This window comes from Trifolium pratense, linkage group LG3, assembly GCF_020283565.1.
Source record: "Trifolium pratense cultivar HEN17-A07 linkage group LG3, ARS_RC_1.1, whole genome shotgun sequence".
Lineage (NCBI taxonomy): Eukaryota > Viridiplantae > Streptophyta > Magnoliopsida > Fabales > Fabaceae > Trifolium > Trifolium pratense.
Genome location: NC_060061.1, coordinates 42,791,338 through 42,811,897, shown reverse-complemented (window position 1 = coordinate 42,811,897; position 20,560 = coordinate 42,791,338). Strand labels below are relative to the sequence as shown.

At 35.0% G+C, this 20,560-nt stretch overlaps 1 protein-coding gene across 2 annotated transcripts; it reads right to left on the bottom strand.

Annotated features, from left to right (window-relative positions):
• Positions 1–26: 26 nt before the first annotated feature.
• On the bottom strand, positions 27–18,925 carry LOC123912872 (kinesin-like protein KIN-14F). 2 transcript variants are annotated; one of them, XM_045963452.1, is made up of 18 exons: positions 18,806–18,925; positions 18,574–18,690; positions 9,522–9,682; positions 6,384–6,697; positions 5,157–5,519; positions 4,513–4,581; positions 4,153–4,377; positions 3,792–3,873; positions 3,609–3,704; positions 3,331–3,510; positions 2,914–3,020; positions 2,648–2,826; positions 2,342–2,506; positions 1,932–2,185; positions 1,639–1,802; positions 1,368–1,559; positions 601–1,244; positions 66–447 (listed from the first exon to the last, which is right to left on the bottom strand). In XM_045963452.1, exons 3-18 carry the CDS (start codon positions 9,676–9,678, stop codon positions 285–287), a joined length of 3,354 nt encoding a protein of 1,117 aa, XP_045819408.1. In that variant the 5' UTR covers positions 9,679–9,682; positions 18,574–18,690; positions 18,806–18,925; the 3' UTR covers positions 66–284. The 2 variants fall into 2 exon arrangements, with proteins under 2 accessions (XP_045819409.1, XP_045819408.1); XM_045963453.1 differs by lacking the exons at positions 18,574–18,690; positions 18,806–18,925 and adding an exon at positions 9,985–10,207 and having other exon boundaries at positions 27–447.
• Between the last annotated feature and the right edge of the window lie 1,635 nt (positions 18,926–20,560).

The window sequence follows — 20,560 nt, the reverse complement described above, 5'->3', positions numbered from 1 at the left end:
TGTGCAAAAAGAGAGAGATAAATATATTAGCTAACAACTTCTTTAAAGCACAGACCCTAGAAAACTCAATGACTTAGAAATATATATATATATGGATATACAAAGTTTAAATTACAAAGCATGCTCAGAATACAAGAGATACGTTATAGGTAGCACAGATTCACCTCAAGACTTCAAAAGTGTATAAAATTGTGTAAGCTGGAACTGGAACATCTGTAGTAGTTCCTGTACAAAAATAAATATAATATTTTTAAAAAAATTTGTATCTGTTTAACACAAAAACCTCATGATGATAAACCAAAAAACTTTCCGCGTGGCGTTGATCGGCTCCTTCTGAATTCAGGCATGGATGGATTATTTCCTTCTTTATGATTGCTGCCCGAACCGTTTAAAAGTTTGTTCTCAACTTTGCTTGCTGATAAAGGCTCTCCTCCTTGCACTATTTTTCTGCACATGACAAAAAATCCCTATTACCATTACCAATGATGCAAATGACATGACATTTTTCAAGAAAGAAAAAGTTCTAGTAACTAAATTTAAAAAATAAACAAGTGTAGTAACTGAATAAGCAAAGTTTCTTCATGCTACTGTTAGTCGTACCTTGATTCAAGGTTCTGAAAATTCTTTGGAAAGTTCTGACGTATCTTAGTGAGATTTAAAGCACCATGAACAACAGACTCAACAAATCTAAGATCATTTTCGGGATCAGAGTGATCACTCTTTGGAGGTGTCTTTTCACCATCAAACTCCATGCCAGAAATAAACGTTGGGATCAAATCAGGGTTTTGAAGCTTAAAGGGAGAAAGTTGATGATGCTTTGCCTTAGCCTTATTTTCAACCTTAGTTTTTCTAACACCGCCTTGTCTTACAGCACTAAGTGCTTGCTTGAATTGTTCCTCTTCATGCTTTACAGGCTCTGGTGAATTCACATGCAACCTTGCATTATTCTCAAGAGATGCAGCCATTGGCATTGTGGCAAGGAATTTGTTAACAGGTACTCGAGCGGGAAATGGATGCTTTAATACCGGTTGATTCTCTGCTGTATCATTTTTTAACTTGCTTTTAATAACTGACCCTCTATCAGTAGATGTTGATCTTCTAACTGGAGGTGATGGTGTTCTTCCTTTCCGTGAGCTCACTAGCTTTTCTTCAGTGAGAAGGGACATTTTCGGTATGGACTCCTTGTCCATTAATGCTGAGGGAAACCTTGACCTTCTTTGCTTACCCGAAGAACAACTTCTAGCCTGAAAATATAATTTCAGATGAATTTATTGAGATAATGTACAAATTACTGTTAGATATTGGATAATTTCAAAACGAACTTTTTACGCAGATTCCTATAGTTTAGTATATAATTATTCAATAACCTCAAAGTTTCTATCATCCATAAGTCGTTGACTAGTTTCAGGCTTCATGTGTCCACTGGTGCCATATTTGGGCAAATGGTAAGGTGAAATAGCTCTTGGTTTCGGAGATTCTGTAGTGTTTCGAGCATTCCCAGCTTTCAACTGCTCCAGCTCTGTTTCTTTTCTCTCCAATGTAAGTTTGAGACTTGATATCTGAAAAAAGAACTAATTGTCTTTATTTTTTGTGTATATTAGATTCAAAGTAACACAAAAAAATGGATGAAGTCCAAACCTCTTCCTTCAGTTCTCGAATTTCACCGGTTTCTTTATTAGATTGAGCAGCCCCGAGTTCAATGGAAGCAACCCTCTCAGCAAACTTGAGTGTGCTAATTGTCTCCCCAATAGCATTAAGTTCGGGGTTTATATGAACAAACATCAAAGTTTTTGCATGCCCTCCTATTGATAAAACAACAAAAGTAATGAGGGCTAATTCATGAGTACAAAATTTCAATCAAGCATACAACTTTGCCAATAACAATCAAATGCATGGTTATCATGTTTCAAGAAAAATTGCATTCATGTTACCTAAAGAATCTTGTAAGACTTGTGTGAGCTTGCTATTTCTGTAAGGGATATGTGAACTTTTCTGTGCCAAAGCAGAAATAACATCTCCAAGTGCTGAAAGTGATCTATTTATATGTTGGGCCTCCTTTAGTCTCTCACCAACAGCCTCAGATTTGTCAACTCTCTCACTACCAGCCAAATCCACAAGATGGAGACAACCCCTAAGAATGGAGTTAGAAACTAACTCCCTGCCTCGAACATGAACAGTCAATACACTGCAATAGGATGGGACCAATAATTTTATTAAATATATATCTAACTGTTAATATTTATCCATCTATATTCATGAAGATGCAAAATGGATCCTCTTAAGTTGGCTTTATGGTGTAGCCGGATGCAGGTGATCCAAGTAAGTGAAGATGGCATTTTACCTGTGAGAACGACTGCTTCTCTCATTTAGAGCTGTAGCACCTACAGCGCGGTTTTTCTGACCAATTCTCATTAAATGTAGAACATCTCGAGTACAAGTAACCGGAACTAAATATGCATCAGGCACATTGAGGCCATTCAGTTGGGAGGTGTTTCGTATATCTAATGTATATATGTTGTTAAGGAACTGCGAAAACTATTAAATAAATGTTATAGCTAATATATACACAATAAAAAGTTAAGAATTTAAGCTACCTTACTAAATTAAAAAAGAATTATCATAGAAACACTGCTTGCTTAAAGGATATCTTCTGTTAGAGCCATCACTGATTAATAAATCTCTCACTTGTTCGTTGTAAATTTCAATCATCTGGACAAAAACTTCATATTTTACGGAATCTGCTCTTTCCTTTGATATATAAAACAAATCACGTAAAGCCCTATAGTTTACACCCCATGTCTCTTCAGCTGATAGATCAGGGCCGCTCTACACAAGCAATTAAAATAAATAATTGATTGCATCCACATATGTTATGTAAAAGATACTAGAAATACAATGATGTGTATATGATACCATTGTGTAGGTCTTTCCTGAACCGGTCTGTCCATATGCAAAGACACATACATTATAACCATCTAAAACAGACCTGATCAACGGTTGAGTGTCAGCATAAATTTGTTCTGCAGATGACAAAGAAAACATCATGAAAAGCTTCAAACAATAACATATAGGATCTAAAAGAGCATAACAATTAATAATTTGTAAGAAAATCGTAAATATATTAACATGATATATGATACCAAGACCATTATTGCCATGTAAGAACTCAGCATGTACAAATATATTATACTTCAATTTTACTTAACACAGCCATACTTGATATGTATTCTAATCTTCTTATCTTAAAAATGAAATAAAATAAATGCTAATGTTTCAGTAGTCAAGTTATACATGAGAACAAGCAACAAAGTACACATATTGAATGAATACCTTGTGTTACACTTGTTCCAAACACCTTATTGAATGAAAATACCCTTCTTGCATCTTTTCCTTGCTTGAGGGGATTCACAATCATCATGTCTCCATTTTCTCCAATATAGTCTACCGTAGACTGTCCATTTGATTGTCCAGGTAAGAAGGGTCTCACTCTACAGTAGACCTTAATTGCTCCTATATAAGACAGACATCAAATTCACTAATCTAAATACTATAATTTTTATTCAATTCATCAAATTCATTGTTAGGAAGCGTCATAGGTTCTTATGCACCTTTGAGATCTTGTACTTGGTTGTAAAGAAAACGGTTCTCTTCCAAAACTTTGTGGTAAGAAGTGGAGGCCACTTCAAGGCTCTTAATATGATGCTCTGAGTAGGACATACATAGAACTCAAGTCAGCATACAAGGAAGATATTTTTCAGGGAATCACAAAACGAAGCATTTTAGAAGATTACCTAGCCTACTAAATTCTTGTTCCCACTCTGATTGAATTTGTTTGACTTCAAGTTTTGTATCTTCAAAGAAGTATTTCATCCTCTGTAGCAATAACATAAACCCTTACTATGTTCCCACAAAACGAAGAATTTTAGAAGATTACCTAGCCTACTAATGAAGCACTGACATAGACACGGATACTTGAGACGACACTGGCAGTGTTATGTAGACACCAATAATAATTTAAGAATATAAGTGATTGAACGTAACTGCATGTGTTGGACACAGGACACGCCTTTAATCAGAAGTGTCGGTGCTACATAGATATAAACTCATATGTTAAAGCAACAAGAGACATAAGTCCTGTTATCCAAATTATACCTCAAGTTGTTTCTGTTGAGTATTGATTACTTCACCATATTTTGCAGAGTAATTGACATTTTGTCGAACACTATCACGCTTGCCGCCACAACTGCAGAAGTTGGAGAAATCATTTGATGCCAAACTACTTCTTTGATTAAGATATAGTGATATAGCTTCTACAAACTCCCTCTTTGAGAGACACCCAATATCCCCTTTTAATATTTTCTTCAGGAAAAGTCCAAGCTGCAGAAAATTGTTGAGAAGTATATATATTTCAATAATCCCTTTTGCAATAAGGAAAGGGAAAATGGTAAATCAATGACAATTGTATAGGTGTGAAGGTAGAAAAGAAATACATAAAATTCATCTATGAAGTACCTCAGTGCCTTGTGCAACAAGCAAAGACGAGAAATCCTTGACTACCTTGCTGAGTAAGGTATCAATTACCTACAAATTGTCACCCAAATCAGAAATAAGACCGCAAGAAGCAAAGGAATTTATATGTTCCATTTAAAACAATATTCATATTTGCCATTGTTATATATTAAACTGCATTTCAATTTCAATTAGCATGATATTTTCTATTGTTAGAGCAACAAATCTAGTTTTGAAGAAAACAGATAAATAAACGCATGCACACATGAACACGAACGGTTGATCACAAAGTTCAGACAATTGTTCTTACGTCTCTAGTGGCTACTATAGCTTTTCGATTATGCAATCCTTAGGGTCACAGAGTACAATGCAGTGTTTCAATACTACGATAAAACCTATCATTTTACCTCTAAACTGTACCTCTCCACTACGCTCAGAGTGTCTATACACTTATCAGTGCATATGAGTCTTACTCAACATTTATCTTAGCCTCTAATAAACAAAAGAGCTTTTAAATGCTTTGTGACTTATGTACTCATTTTCTACATAGTTATCTATTAATCATAAAAGACAGGTAATAATTTTGAACAAACTAAAATAAAAGCTACAACATTGCAATGCAACAAACCAGTAAAGATCTTACCGACCATTGTATTAAGAGGCAGATCATCAATCCCATCTGTCTCTCTAAGGTAAGCCTGAAGAAGTCTGAGTCCAAAGTGATCAAAAAGGAAAACAAGAACATTGGTAGTTTTGGTTTCTTCATTCAAGAAATCTTCAGATAGGTGAAGAAATTGTAGCAGATGTTCATACTGCGATGACTCAGACTCGTCAAGTGAATCATCAAGACTTTCACTGCCAACTATGGAGGAAGAAGGGGAACTCTTAGGTAAGGAAGTAATCCTCACTGTTCCACCATACCTCCACACACCAACTCCACCAGATAGTTTCCATTCATAATATCCTTTCAAACATAGAATGCAGTCCACAACTTTATTTGATGAACCACCCTGCATTTCCAAGTTTAAAGAAACATCAATTCCCCTTTAACAGAAAGTTCAAAACCATTGCCAAAAATCACACAAACAAATGTATGCATGCTTTGAATCAGTTATGGGTGAATGATGTTCCATCAAAAGTATATGTTTTTGGTTGGAGGTTATTATTAGAAAGATTACCGACCCGTCTGGCTTTGGTGAGGAAAGGAATTATTGTTAATCATCGTGAATGGTGTTGTGCTTTTTGTTATAGGGAAAAGGAAGACATTAATCATTTGTTTTTTAATTGCTCTTTCTCAATACGTGTGTGGACGAATATTTTTAAGTGGATGAAAGTGACTTATATTCATTTTGAGGAGGTTTGGAGCCACTTCAACAGTTTTGGGGCTTTGGTGAAGAATAATAAAAATGCTAAAGGTCGCCATCTGATTTGGTTAGCTACCACGTGGAGTTTATGGCGTGCTCGAAACAACACAATGTTTAGAGGAGTTGTTGCTAATGTGTCTGTCATAGTGGATCAGATTATTTTTATTACGTGGTTTTGGTTTATAGGTCGTATAGGGAACAATTCTTGTTATAAGTTCTCTGATTGGTGTATTGATCCATTAGCCTGCCTCCATAGTATATAATGGAGGTTCACCGAATTGTAAGGGTTGAGTACACCTTATACTCCTTATAATTCAATTATTTGATTAATAAAATATTATTTCTTAGAAAACTTATAAAATATAAATTGATTCATTTCACATATCATTTTCTGCATTTTACATATTTCAAGTAATAAGAGTAACAAAGTAAAAACATTTCAATTAAAGTAAGAGTAATTATATAAATTTAAAATAAAAGTTAATTAAGAAAGAAAAGGGAAAAATTGACCTTCTCTAAATCAGAAGCTTCAAAAGTCAAGAGTTGCATATCCTTAACAGCATAAAGAAAGTTTCTCATATTCTCAAAATACTGAATAGCAGAATGTGCTGCTCCTTCTACAGTAGAAGAAGCAGTAGCAAGTGCAGGATTATCCACAACTTTGACAACAGCACCAGGATTCACTTTGTTGAGGACATTGCAGAGAATGAGACCGTTCCGAAGTGCGATACAGAATTGTTGTTGCGAGGGTTTTGGTGGTAAGAATGAAGATGCAATGTTGTCCATTTGACGTAACCATTCTGATGCTTCGTATCTTCTTGAAGCTGTTTACACCATTCAACCAAAAAACACAGAGTATTCATGGCGAGTTACACTATAATAATCCTGTCAACTGAGAAGAATATGTTAAACAACATTGATGTTGATGTGATTATAAATGATTTTACATTTTAAAATGTTCAAAGAAACCGCTTCTTATGAATTTCTGAGTAAAGATAATTTTTTTTGTATTTTCTTAAAGAAAATGTTAATTAGTGTCCATGACACTGATTAAGAAAACTAAATAAAGTTTTATTGGAACTTGTAAGGTCAATATATTTAAAATACAAAGAATCTTATTCACCAAACTCAGATTCTTCTAAACAATTTGTACACGATGACATTACACGGACTTTTTTTATATTAAAAAAAAAAAGTCGTACAATATCATATCTCCCATAAATTTAGATGACCCGAATTTACACTTATTCTTGCAACTTATATAGGAAACCAAAATGCAAGAACGGAACTCAAAATTATAACTTTTTAACTCATAATTTCATCTTTCCTACTCGAAATCCAACTCATAATCTAATAGTAATCAAAATTACATACGAACACATGAAGGAGATAGATGAGGGAAACGCATAAGATCAAGCACGCGTAATGAAAGATTCAGATACAATTGGAATTTTATTTCATTTTAAAGGAATTTTAGTCACTTTAGGTGTGTTTTTTTTTTTTTTTTGTCTGTGACTACAAAAAATCAATAATATTTTGTGTTTTTTTATGTAATTTTTCAGAGGTGATTATTAAGTTAAGGAAGAAGGAATATACAAAATTAAGTTCTTTAAATTTAGTTACTCCATCTTTTAAGTGTCGCGTTAGCATAAAGTTTTTCAATTAAGATAATGAATTGTTGTATTTTTTTTCCAATTTTACCCTTATTTAATCTACCATTTACTTTCTATTTTCAAATAAATTTTACCATATAACACTATTCCTCTCTCCATTAAATTTTATGGAAAATGTGAAGTAAAGATATTTAGAAAGTAAAAGTATAATTGACATATTGCACCTTAAAGCATCAAAACGACACTTAAATAAAATAAAAAACTTCTAAAACGATACTTAAAAAAGAAATAAAAAAGTATATAATACTCGCTTAACAGTTGATCCTTACAAAACCTACTTAATACACCGAACATTTTCTAAACTTTATTTTTTTGTGTTAGGTTTATGTTTCCTAGGTTTTATTTTATTTTATTTTTAATCTACTTTTAGCATATAAAAAAGGTTTAGAATTTTTTTTTGAAATTATACGTTTGTGGTTTTCAGTTAACAAAATATAATTTCAATGCATCTATCAATATCATCTAATTTTATCCTCTCTTGAGATTAGTGAAAAGAGGAGAGAGATTCTATATTATCTCTTTGACTTATTTATTTCAAAGTCAATCATAGAATAGAATATACTACTCCCTTTGATTTTTATTATATTTTTTAAAAAAAAAATTATTATAAAACTGATGTATTTAACTATATTATAGTTTAAATATATCAATTCTACAATAAATCTAAATAAACAAACATTTCTGAGATATTTAAAGTTAAAAAAATATATTAGAAATTAAAGTAGACTTTCAATCATTTGTTATAGCTAAGTGTGTCATTTGATTATATAAGCAAAATTATAGTGCTCCTTGCTTAGTTACAAAGTCTTAATCGATGATTAAAGTCAAAGATTTTGATTCAGAGCTAAACTAGTTGAGATTTGGACCCATCGATCCTTGGAGAAAAGGGCACAGTCCCACTCCTAGTCCTACACCGTTATTGAGTGGTGTGGGGGTGCCATTCCCATTTAGTACTATGCATATTTTTCCCGCTAAATGCTCTTCATCATAATGCTTTATACTAAATAATATTTTTCTGTTTTTTTTTTTTTTTTTTTAATTTGTGTAATAAAACCAAACAATTGCCTTTTTGTTTATTTTACTTTACTTTTATGCTTTTGTTAATTAAAGGGGTTCAAGTAATAATTTAGTTGACCAAAAGAAAAAAAAAAGTTAAGGAACAAATTACATTACATTAAAAGAATCATATGAAATATGTTGCTTTTATTTTCCCCTGGCCATAAGAAACAAACATCACACCAAGAATTTATGGTCGCTAAATGCACCTTTTTTTTTTGTCAAATAAACGCTTTAGACAGTAAATTAGTATATGTTTAGATTAACAATGAAATTGTCATAATCGTGTTGAATCAACATGATTTTGACAAAACTACACTTTATTAGACCGTGATTTTATTAAATTCATTCTCAATCGAAATATACACTACATTATATTTTATTATTTTTCCTTTTCTAGAGAATTTTTTAATCAACACCAAAGAAAAATGTAGCATGGGCTAGTGGGCTACTACCATTTTCTTTTGTCAGAAAAAGTTATTTACAGTACTTCACAAATTTGAACATTGTATTCTGCTCCTACTTTCAATTTCCAATGAAATTTTCCAGAAGAAGAAACTATATATACTAAGCTATATGGTAGTAATTCCCAATTTAGGATGAACTCTATTTTGTGCAAATAATAAAGTGAATAATGTTACATATTTATTGCATTTTACACGTGATCATGCAATATTAGCTATGTTATATGAACACATGCCCATAAAAAAATGTTATATGAATACACTTCTATGAATAAAAATACGAAACCTATTCCGTCCTTCTCTGTGCAAGGTTTTCGAGATGTGCAAAAGGTATTAAAAAAAAATATTAAAAAGTGGCACATATATGTAAGTTTGTTGTATTTTGTTTTTACAAAACATTTTTCTAGATAATGGTTTAATATTATATAAGAAGAAAAGAACATGTATTCACTCACCTGCTTCTTCTGCTTTCCTATGAGCAAAATCATAATCGTTGAAACTCTCCTCTATGGCAGGCGATGAAACTTCCTTGATGTTCATAGAAACTAGACCCTTCAATCCTCTCTTTGAAGGAGATGTGAAAAATGAGTTTTGGGACCCCTCCTGTGGCATTTTTCTTTCATATATAACAAAGAAAATAAAGTAACATTAGTTAAGCATGTGTAATACCAATGTAAAAAAAGATAATTAAATTAAATTCCTTGTACAATTAACATTTATATATATAAATAAACATAAATCGTTAATTGATCCAGTGGTGATTGACGCTGGATTTGGTAGGAATGACCATGGTTTGATATCTCGCAACTGCAATCAGGAGCGGGCTGGATCACTTAATATCAAAACTGATTCCCGAAGTAGATTAGATGGTGCAGTAGGCTTGGAAAAAATAAGAAAAAATAAAGGTAATTAACTAACCTGAAAGCTGAAAGAGGGTTGAAGCTAGGTAGTGGCTCTTTGGTGAATGAATGAGCATTCAAAAATATACAAATAGACTTGCATTAATTAAATGCATGTTGTTAATATGGCTTCAATATTGTTAATTAGTGTGAGTGAAGGGAGAATATAATGAGTGTTGGTGTGTGAGAGGTGGCTTTAATTAGAAGGTATTAGTTGAATTTTGAAATGTTATAGCATTGGCAATTTGGCATTCTTTTCTATCTAGTTGTAGGACCTCAAAAGTTACTAAAGGCAAATTAGAAAAGAGTGACTCACGGCGTCATTTGACGAGAGGTGGGGTTGCATATTTCACAAGATTATGCATAGTTCAATTTGATTTGGTGGAGTTGTAAGAGCGCTTGAATGAGATGGTAAAAGTTCCATTGTGTTCAGAGGATTTTAAGTTCGAATTTAATATTTGAAATGCAGTTTATTGCGGTCTTATATTCGCTCGAGAGACTAATCCCCGTGTTATGCACATAAAATATATGGTTCACAAAAAAATTGTGCAATGTTATGTTAATTAACATCAAGGCTATAATAGTACTTTTGGACCTCTAGTTTATCAATTATGAGATTTTAAACTATCAATTTTAATTGAGCGGTTTAAACTATCATATGACCTACCCTTGTTTTTTAATATATCAATCTTTGTGTTTTTTTTTTTTATATATAAAAAAATAATATCAATCTTTGTTAAATAAAAATTTAGCATATTCCTTAACAATTCATCAAATTACATTAACAATAATATATTTAAACTACATTATATTAATCATCTAACTATAATTTGTTGTCGAATTTAATATCAAATTCGTTCTTAAAAAATATATATAATTTCTCCAACAAGATTAAAGACACATACACAATTTTTTTATACATACTATTATTGGATTTGTTATTTTCATTGGTGTTCTGTTTATATACAACACCGTGTTTTGTATATTTTTTTGATTTCTGCACATCATGCGCAGACTTGATTTTTATTAACAATATATTTGCCGATAAAAAAAAATGTTATTGGATTTCAAAAAAAGAAGAAGAGCAAAAGTGTCCATCTTTTACTTTTTCTTTTTTTTTAGTTTGTAAACGTTGGATCCTAAAATTTGAATGATTACCCGGGGTTAGTTATGTGCATTTTTTACATGCATAATTTCACATTTGGCACCCCGTTTTATGGACCACACCATGAAGACTTTCACGTTTCTTTTTCTCCTCATTATATTGTTGATTCACTCTATATAGTACATATAGGCTTTTTTTATTGGTTTGTTTGTTAAAGGCAAAAGAGAAGAGACTTCATCTACAAGCATGAATGAAGTAGCTAGCTTAGGGTGTGTAGGGTTTGAAAACCATATTTATGGTTTTGATTTAGATCCAAAACCATTTTAATGAAAAATTGGTTATTTTGCAAAACTAATTTGGATATGGTTTATAATCAGTTTGGAACCAATCTATAATCGGTTTATAATAAAAATTAGGTTACTCATTTATAACCTGTTTATCTTTAAAAAAAAAAAAAAAATTATTTTTTTTAAAAATGCATTATTATAACTTTTCATTCATATATATTTAAACTTTTCTTTTACAAAAAATTAAGCCAATTTTTTTTGTTTAATTGATTAAAAGAACATATTTAATAATTATTGTTTATAAAAAAAAACATAATTTTTCTTTAATTTTATGAATTATTGGTTTATAATCAACCCATAAAAGTATTTTTTATAAGCCCAAAAATATTTCAAACTAAGCTCAAAAAATCAGATTTTTTAAGCCCAAAATAATTAAAGTATATATTTTTTTTAAGAATAAAACCATCAAAAAATCTGTTTTTTATAATTATTTTAAAAATAAATAAATTTTGTTAAATAAAAAAATAATTAAATATTAAAGAGTGGTTGACGATGGCCGGCCGCCCGAGCGCCGCCAGCCAGCAACTGTGCCGGTCATCGGAAGTCCACCATCGGTTGCCGGAGAATCACTGCTCGTCTCCGTACCACCGGAGCTCCGTCGTGTCGGCCGCCGGTGGTCGGTGTTGACCGCCGTGTTGACCAACTCCCTCCACCACCTTATTAATTATTTATTTATTAAATTATATAATTAATTGAATTTGGAAAATTGGTTTTTTTTTTAACAAAAAATTATTGGGCTTTTTCCTTATTGGGCCTCAATTTAGAAACCAATTTTAAATCGATGTTTTCTCTCCCAAACCCCCTCAATTCTTTTCTACCCCCTGAATTTCCGTTTTTGTCCTTGGGGGTACTGCGGTTTATACGAACCGAAATAATATGACATGCTGATAAATTTCGGTAACCACTTACCGAAATCTGGGACATTTCGGTTCGCAGGTACCGAAACAATTATTTCGGTAAACTGCTACCGAAAATGGCCTAATTTCAGCGACCACCGTACCGAAATCTATGACATTTCGGTTCGCAGGTACCAAACAAGCTGACGTTCGTTTTCTGTGTACCGAAAACGCTAATGTTCGGTTCGCAGTTACCGAAATGGTCTAATATTTGGCTTCGGTGAATATAAACCGAAGTTTTTTGGCAAAAATGTTTCAAACCGCAAGGGGTAAAATTGGATTTTTGGGGGGTATAAAAGAAATGAGGGGGGTCGGGAGAGAAAACATCTTTTAAATCAATTATAAAAAGATGGATATGGTTTATAATTGGTTTTTTTGTATTGGATTGGTGTGATTTTTTTTCTAAAATGGATTTGGTTATTAATTTTGGATATGGTTTGGTTAATGGTGTGGTTAAGGATACTTTGAATTTTTTGCACACCCCTAACCTAGCTAGTATCATGTTCTACCTTTTTCACATTAATCGGTTCAAATATGATTTTAATCTCTCTAATTACAATAGCGTTTCTTAATTTTAATTTCTGTAAGTTTATTTTGTTTGAATTCAGTACTTCCTAAATATTAAAATTGTTGTTTTATAGGTTTCTGATGTCATATATGTCTCTATAATCACAACATGTGGGGCAACAATATGTTATTTTCACGTTGAAGCGGCTGGAAAAATTTGTAGGTGAAAAGCGCTCGCTAAACAGTAAAGTCGATACCGAAGTTTTATTTTTAATAAAGGGAACGTCATAAACCCCTTCGAAAATGAGAACAAGGTCATCGAGACCAAATTACGAGTTCGAGAGTCAGTTATGCGAGTAGATTGTATTAGCACCTCTCGCATCCGTCTTATCCAACGTGGACCGTTAATTAGTTTAGCGTTGAACTAGGTGTTAGTTTTATGATTATTTATTATTATCAAAAGTATTTGCAACGAATAAAAGAGAAATAAAAATAATTTAAAGACCAAAAAATGGATTTTTTATTAGTGTGGTTGACAAGAGTGTTCTCTCACTCCTGTGTATCTTCCGGTGGGATGGAGAAATCAAAACTGTGTAGTTATGGGTAAATATTTTTTTTGTTGGTTGATTTTATTTATGAAAATGGTTTGGTCGCACTTGGGCGAAAAAGCTTGATTGAAAAAAAGGGACAGACTCACACTTGGACGATGGTATCCGTTTAAGATAATTTAAACGCACACGGGCGCGAAAAAATGAAGATTGGTTCCCGTTATATATACTCAACCATTTTCCCAATTTCCCGTTATAGAAGCGATTTACCTGTTATCAGCGGGTTTGGAATCAATTTAGGGACATCGAGGGACATAAGCTCAACTTAGGGACGTCGAGGGTCATAAGCTCAATTTAGGGACATAAGCTCAATTTAGGGACACTAAGGGACATAAGCTCAATTTTGGGACAGCGAGGGTCATAAGGCTCGAGGGACATAAGCTCAATTTAAGGACATCGAGAGTCATAACCTCAATTTAGGGACACCGAGGAACATAAGCTCAATTTAGGGACACTGAGGGACATAAGCTCAATTTAGGGACACCGACGGACATAAGCTCAATTTAGGGAAAACGAGGGACATAAGCTCAATTTATGGACACCGAGGGACATAAGCTCAATTTAGGGACACCGAGGGACATAAGCTCAATTTAGGGACATCGAGGGACATACGTTCAATTTAGAGACACAGAGGGAAACAAGCTCAATGTAGGGACACCGAGGGAAACAAGCTCAATTTAGGGACACCGAGGGACATAAGCTCAATTTAGGGACATTGAGAAGCTCAATTTAGGGACACCGAGAGACATAAGCTCAATTTAGGGACACCGAGGGACATAAGCTCAATTTAGGGACACCGAGGGACATAAGCTCAATTTAGGGACATCGAGGGACATAAGCTCAATTTAGGGACAACGAGGGACATAAGCTCAATTTAGGGACATCGAGGGACATACGCTCAATTTAGGGACATCGAGGGACATAAGTTCAATTTAGGGACAACGAGGGACATAACCTCAATTTAGGGACACCGAGGGACATAAGCTCAATTTAGGGACATCGAGTGACTTGCACTCAATTTTGCATCAAAGGCATCATAACCATCTTCCCAATTTACCGGTATGAAAAAATCATTATCAAGGGTCACCTCAACTTGTGTTTCAAGTATGAAAAAATCAAGGGATATATACTCAACCATTTTCCCAATTTCTCGTTATATATACACAACCATTTTTCCAATTTCCCGTTATAGAAGCGATTTACCTGTTATCAACGGATATCAAGGGACATAAGCTCAACTTAGGGACATCAATGGTCATAAGCTCAATTTAGGAACATAAGCTCAATTTAGGGACATCGAGGGACATAAGCTCAATTTAGGGACACCGAGGGACATAAGCTCAATTTAGGGACTCCGATGGACATAAGCTCAATTTAGGGACACCGAGAGACATAAGCTCAATTTAGGGACATCGAGGGACATAAGCTCAATTTAGGGACAACGAGGGACATACGCTCAATTTAGGGACATCGAGGGACATAAACCCAGTTTAGGGACATCGAGGGACAAAAGCTCAATTTAGGGACATCGAGGGACATAAGCTCAATTTAGGGACATCGAGGGACATAAGCTCAATTTAGGGACATCGAGGGACATAAGCTCAATTTAGGGACATCGAGGGACATAAGCTCAATTTAGGGACACCGATGGACATAAGCTCAATTTAGGGACATCGAGGGTCATAAGCTCAATTTAGGGACAACGAGGGACATACGCTCAATTTAGGGACATCGAGGGACATAAGCTCAATTTAGGGACACCGATGGACATAAGCTCAATTTAGGGACATCGAGGGTCATAAGCTCAATTTAGGGACACTGAGGGACATAAGCTCAATTTAGGGACATCGTAAGCTCAAGCTCAATTTAAGGACACCGAAGGACACAAGCTCAATTTATGGAAAACGAGGGACATAAACTCAATTTATGGAAACCGAGGGTCACAAGCTCAATTTAAGGACACCGAGGGACATAAGCTCAATTTAGAGACATCGAGGGACAAAAGCTCAATTTAGGGACACCGAGGGACAGAAGTTCAATTTAGGGATACCGAGGGACATAAGCTCAATTTACGGACATAAGCTCAATTTAGGGACACCGAGGGACATAAGCTCGATTTAGGGACTACGTAAGCTTCATTTAGGGACACCGAAGGACATAAGCTCAATTTAAGGACTCCGATGGACATAAGCTCAATTTAGGGACATCGAGGGTCATAAGCTCAATTTAGGGACATCGAGGGACATAAGCTCAATTTAGGGACACCGATGGACATAAGCTCAATTTAGGGACATCGAGGGTCATAAGCTCAATTTAGGGACAACGAGGGACATAAGCTCAATTTAGGGACATCGAGGGACATAAGCTCAATTTAGGGACACCGATGGACATAAGCTCAATTTAGGGACATCGAGGGTCATAAGCTCAATTTAGGGACACTGAGGGACATAAGCTCAATTTAGGGACATCGTAAGCTCAAGCTCAATTTAAGGACACCGAAGGACACAAGCTCAATTTATGGAAAACGAGGGACATAAACTCAATTTATGGAAACCGAGGGTCACAAGCTCAATTTAAGGACACCGAGGGACATAAGCTCAATTTAGAGACATCGAGGGACAAAAGCTCAATTTAGGGACACCGAGGGACAGAAGTTCAATTTAGGGATACCGAGGGACATAAGCTCAATTTACGGACATAAGCTCAATTTAGGGACACCGAGGGACATAAGCTCGATTTAGGGACTACGTAAGCTTCATTTAGGGACACCGAAGGACATAAGCTCAATTTAAGGACTCCGATGGACATAAGCTCAATTTAGGGACATCGAGGGTCATAAGCTCAATTTAGGGACACCGAGGGACATAAGCTCAATTTAGAGACATCGAGGGACATATGTTTAATTTAGGGACATCGAGGGACAAAAGCTCAATTTAGGGACACCGAGGGACAGAAGTTCAATTTAGGGATATTGAGGGACATAAGCTCAATTTAGGGACATAAGCTCAATTTAGGGACACCGAGGGACATAAGCTCGATTTAGGGACTACGTAAGCTTCATTTAGGGACTCCGATGGACATAAGCTCAATTTAGGGACTCTGAGGGACATAAGCTCAATTTAGGGACTTCGAGGGACATAAGCTCAATTTAGGGACAACGAGGGACATACGCTCAATTTAGGGATATCGAGGGACATAAGCTCAATTTAGGGACATCGAGGGTCATAAGCTCAATTTAGGGACACCGAGGGACATAAGCTCAATTTAGGGACATCGTAAGCTCAATTTAGGGACACCTAAGGACATAAGCACAATTTAGGGAAAACGAAGGACATAAGCTCAAATTATGGACACCGAGGGTCAAAAGCTCAATTTAGGTACACCGAGGGATATAAGCTCAATTTAGAGACATCGAGGGACATATGTTCAATTTAGGGACATCGATGGACACAAGCTCAATTTAGGGACACCGAGGGACATAAGCTCAATTTTGGGACACCGAGGGACATAAGCTCAATTTAGGGACAACGTAAGCTCAATTTAGGGACACCGAAGGACAAAAGCTCAATTTAGGGACACCGAAGGACAAAGGCTCAATTTAGGGACTCCGATGGACATAAGCTCAATTTAGGGACTCCGAGGGACATAAGCTCAATTTAGGGACATCGAGGGACATAGGCTCAATTTAGGGACGAGGGACATACGCTCAATTTAGGGCCATCGAGGGACATAAGCTCAATTTAGGGACATCGAGGGACATAAGCTCAATTTAGGGACATCGAGGGACATAAGTTCAATTTAGGGACATCGAGGGACACAAGCTCAATTTAAGGACACCGAGGGACACAAGCTCAATTTAAGGACACCGAGGGACACAAGCTCAATTTAGGGACACCGAGGGACACAAGCTCAATTTAGGGACATCGAGGGACATAAGCTCAATTTAGGGACACCGAGTAGGGACATCGAGGGACATAAGCTCTATTTTGGGACATCGAGGGACATAAGCTCATTTTAGGGATATCGAAGGACATATGCTCAATTTAGGGACATCGAGGGTCATAAGCTCAATTTAGGGACACCGAGGGACATAAGCTGAATTTAGGCACACCGAGGGACATAAGCTCAATATAGGGACACAGAGGGACATAAGCTCAATTTAGGGACACCGAGGGACATAAGCTCAATTTAGGCCCACCGAGGACATAAGCACAATTTAAGGACACCAAGGGACATAAGATCAATTTAGGGAAACCGAGGGGCATAAGCTCAATTTTGGGACACCGAGGGACATAAGCTCAATTTTGGGACACCGAGGGACATATGCTCAATTTAGGGACACCGAGGGACATAAGTTCAATTTAGGGCCATCGAGGGACATAAATAAGCTCAATTTAGGGACAGCGAGGGACATAAGCTCAATTTAGGGACACCGAGGGACATATGATCAATTTAGGGACACCGAGGGACACATGCAACACATTACATCAATATAAGAACATCGATGTTGCTAGCATAGTTCTAAATTATAGTCTGTAGACACAATATAAAGTCGTCGCAACCGCATTTCAATTGCAACTATATTATGCCATAGTATTAAGGGTCACAGTGTAACCACAAGTCACAACCGGAACTGCAATTTAGCCCAACAACATTTGTAACAATTATCATATCTTCTAGCACTGTCAATTGCAAAATAGCGGTTCATTAAAATTTCGCTATGCTAGTGTTATAGGCTTATAGTGCAGCTATAGCAGTTATTTGGCAACACCGATATTTTCCATGAGTAAAGAAAGAGCTAATCAAATTGATATTACGTAATGTCCTATAAGAGAGAAAGCAAGAGTTGCTCATGTATCTAATAATTTGCTCAATTGTACATTTCACAAAGAAAGTAATTAAGAAATAGAATTTAAGATAAGATTCATGTCCAATTATATACACACAAGAGATTTGTGTTGATTAGGTTCAATTTAGTATTGAATCGCGATACGATAAGACTCGTATGTATCGTAAGATACTGATAGCCATGCAACAAATCTTTTGATTATAGGAGAGAGTGAAGAAGACAAGGGTCAATAAAATATGGAGATAAGGATATAAACAACAAATTAGCATTACTAAATTGCAATGAGAAATACTCACCAGACCAACACAGCTTGATGTTCATGCAACATTGCACGAACGGATTTAACCATAATCTTGTGACATCTATCCAAAAAGCTAGCTCAACAAATCTATAAACAATTTGCACACCTTCTCCTGTAAACATAAATGCTGATTTAATAATTTCCAAGCGCATAACAAGAACCATGCGAATCAAAGAAAATAGAACAAAGATTCTGAAGATGTGATGCTACAAGTAATGTAATCTTACAATCAAATGTTGTCCAGCTAGAAGGTGTAGTTGATATATTCTTTTTATCGTCGTCGAAGGAAAGCAAGTTAAAAAGATCGACGGTACCGTTGTTATTTCCAATGGGTTTATCAAAATCAAAGTGATGCTGATGGCCTCTTTATTGGTGGTGAATTCTTCATTTTTAAATCTAAGGGACCCTGAATTCAACAGATAAACCTCGATTAGTATTTTGGTTTTTGTGGTGTAAATATTTGAAGATAACAAAATTTTTTACAGAGCAAACAATTGTGGATGTGACTGGTTTATCAAATGATACATCGAACATGCATCCGACTAGTGTTGTAAAGCACTGATCGCGAAAAATATTCGTTTGTTCAAATTCTACTCTGCTACAGTGTTATAGATAGCACTGCTATAGCAGCTATTTGACAACAATTTGTACTAACTCACGTGTCACAGAACAATAGCAGTTTGTTATAATTCCGTTGTTCAATAACGTGATATCTGCTATTTCAGAACACTCGGACGAATTAAAATATGAAAGGAAAATCTTTATGGAGGATTAAACATCAAATATAACATGAATACCTCATTAAATTTTGGTATTGGAGGCCGAATTTGTGCCATGTGATTCACAAGAATGCTTTCCTCAAGAGACAATCTCCTAGTTTTTTGAATACCATTCTTGGCCCCAGTAGGTGGTGAAATTTTGAAGTTCAAGTTCAACTTTATTTCAGCTGACTTTGTAGCTTGTAGTTCACCTTGTAAAGCCCATCGTTTCTCCACATATCTGAAGGAACATAAGCTAGTTAGCAATAGTAAAAAATGGAAAAGTAGATGAAAAATCATCTCTATGTTTCTAGCATAGTTCTAAATTGTAGTCTGTAGACACAATATAAAGATTTTAGAAGTCTTCGCAACAGCATTTCAATTGTGACTATATTATGCCATAGTATTAAGGGTCACAATGTAACCACAAGTCACAACCGCAACTACAATTTAGAACCATATAGTCATGTATAAGAATATATTGACAGTTTACTTGGCACGGATAAACTTCTGGATTCCACATCCATTTCTGTCAAAATTTGGTGGCAGTTTAGCTTCCCAGGGCTTATTTGACTTCACATTATCTGTATTTGCATAAACCACACCATATAAGTTACACTTGCAAGAGCCAAACAACATTTGTAGCAATTATCATATCTTCTAGCACAGTCAATTGCAAAAAACAGCGGTTCGTTAAAATTTCGCTATGCTAGTGTTATAGGCTTATAATGCAGCTATAGCCATTACTTGAAAACACTTTGTGCTGAATCGTGTATCGTGGAGCAATAGTAGTTTGTTAACATTCTGCTACACTGTAGTGCTATAGCCGCTATTTGGCAGCAGGGATATCTTCCATGAGTAAAGAAAGAGCTAATCAAATCAATATTACGTAATGTCCTATAAGAGAGAAAGCAAGAGTTGCTCATTGTATCTCATAATTTGCTCAATAGTACATTTCACAAAGAAAGTAATTAAGAAATAGATTGCATAGTTTCTTACATTGCATGAAAGAAACTTGTTCTGGCAACCATGTATCCAAAGTTGTGGACCTCACCTTGTAACAAAATCAGAAGGTTCGGCCATTATAAAATTTCTAAACTGAGAAGGAACAAAAATGTATTTACCTTTGATATATGCACTCCAAGACTCCCGTGAATCCCTGAACATTGCATGCAAGTGAAAATTCCTAAGTTCACACTAGCCCATTGTGGTGCCCTGAAATAA

Bases quoted from the DNA above. Each gene is read 5' to 3' on its own strand.
- LOC123912872 (XM_045963452.1), bottom strand. From the start codon at position 9,678: ATGCCACAGGAGGGGTCCCAAAACTCATTTTTCACATCTCCTTCAAAG. The intron at 5,520-6,383 runs GTCAATTTTTCC...TTGGAAATGCAG, and splicing joins AAGCTTCTGATTTAGAGAAG to GGTGGTTCATCAAATAAAGT. The intron at 1,803-1,931 runs GTAACATGAATG...TTTTATCAATAG, and splicing joins AGTCTTACAAGATTCTTTAG to GAGGGCATGCAAAAACTTTG.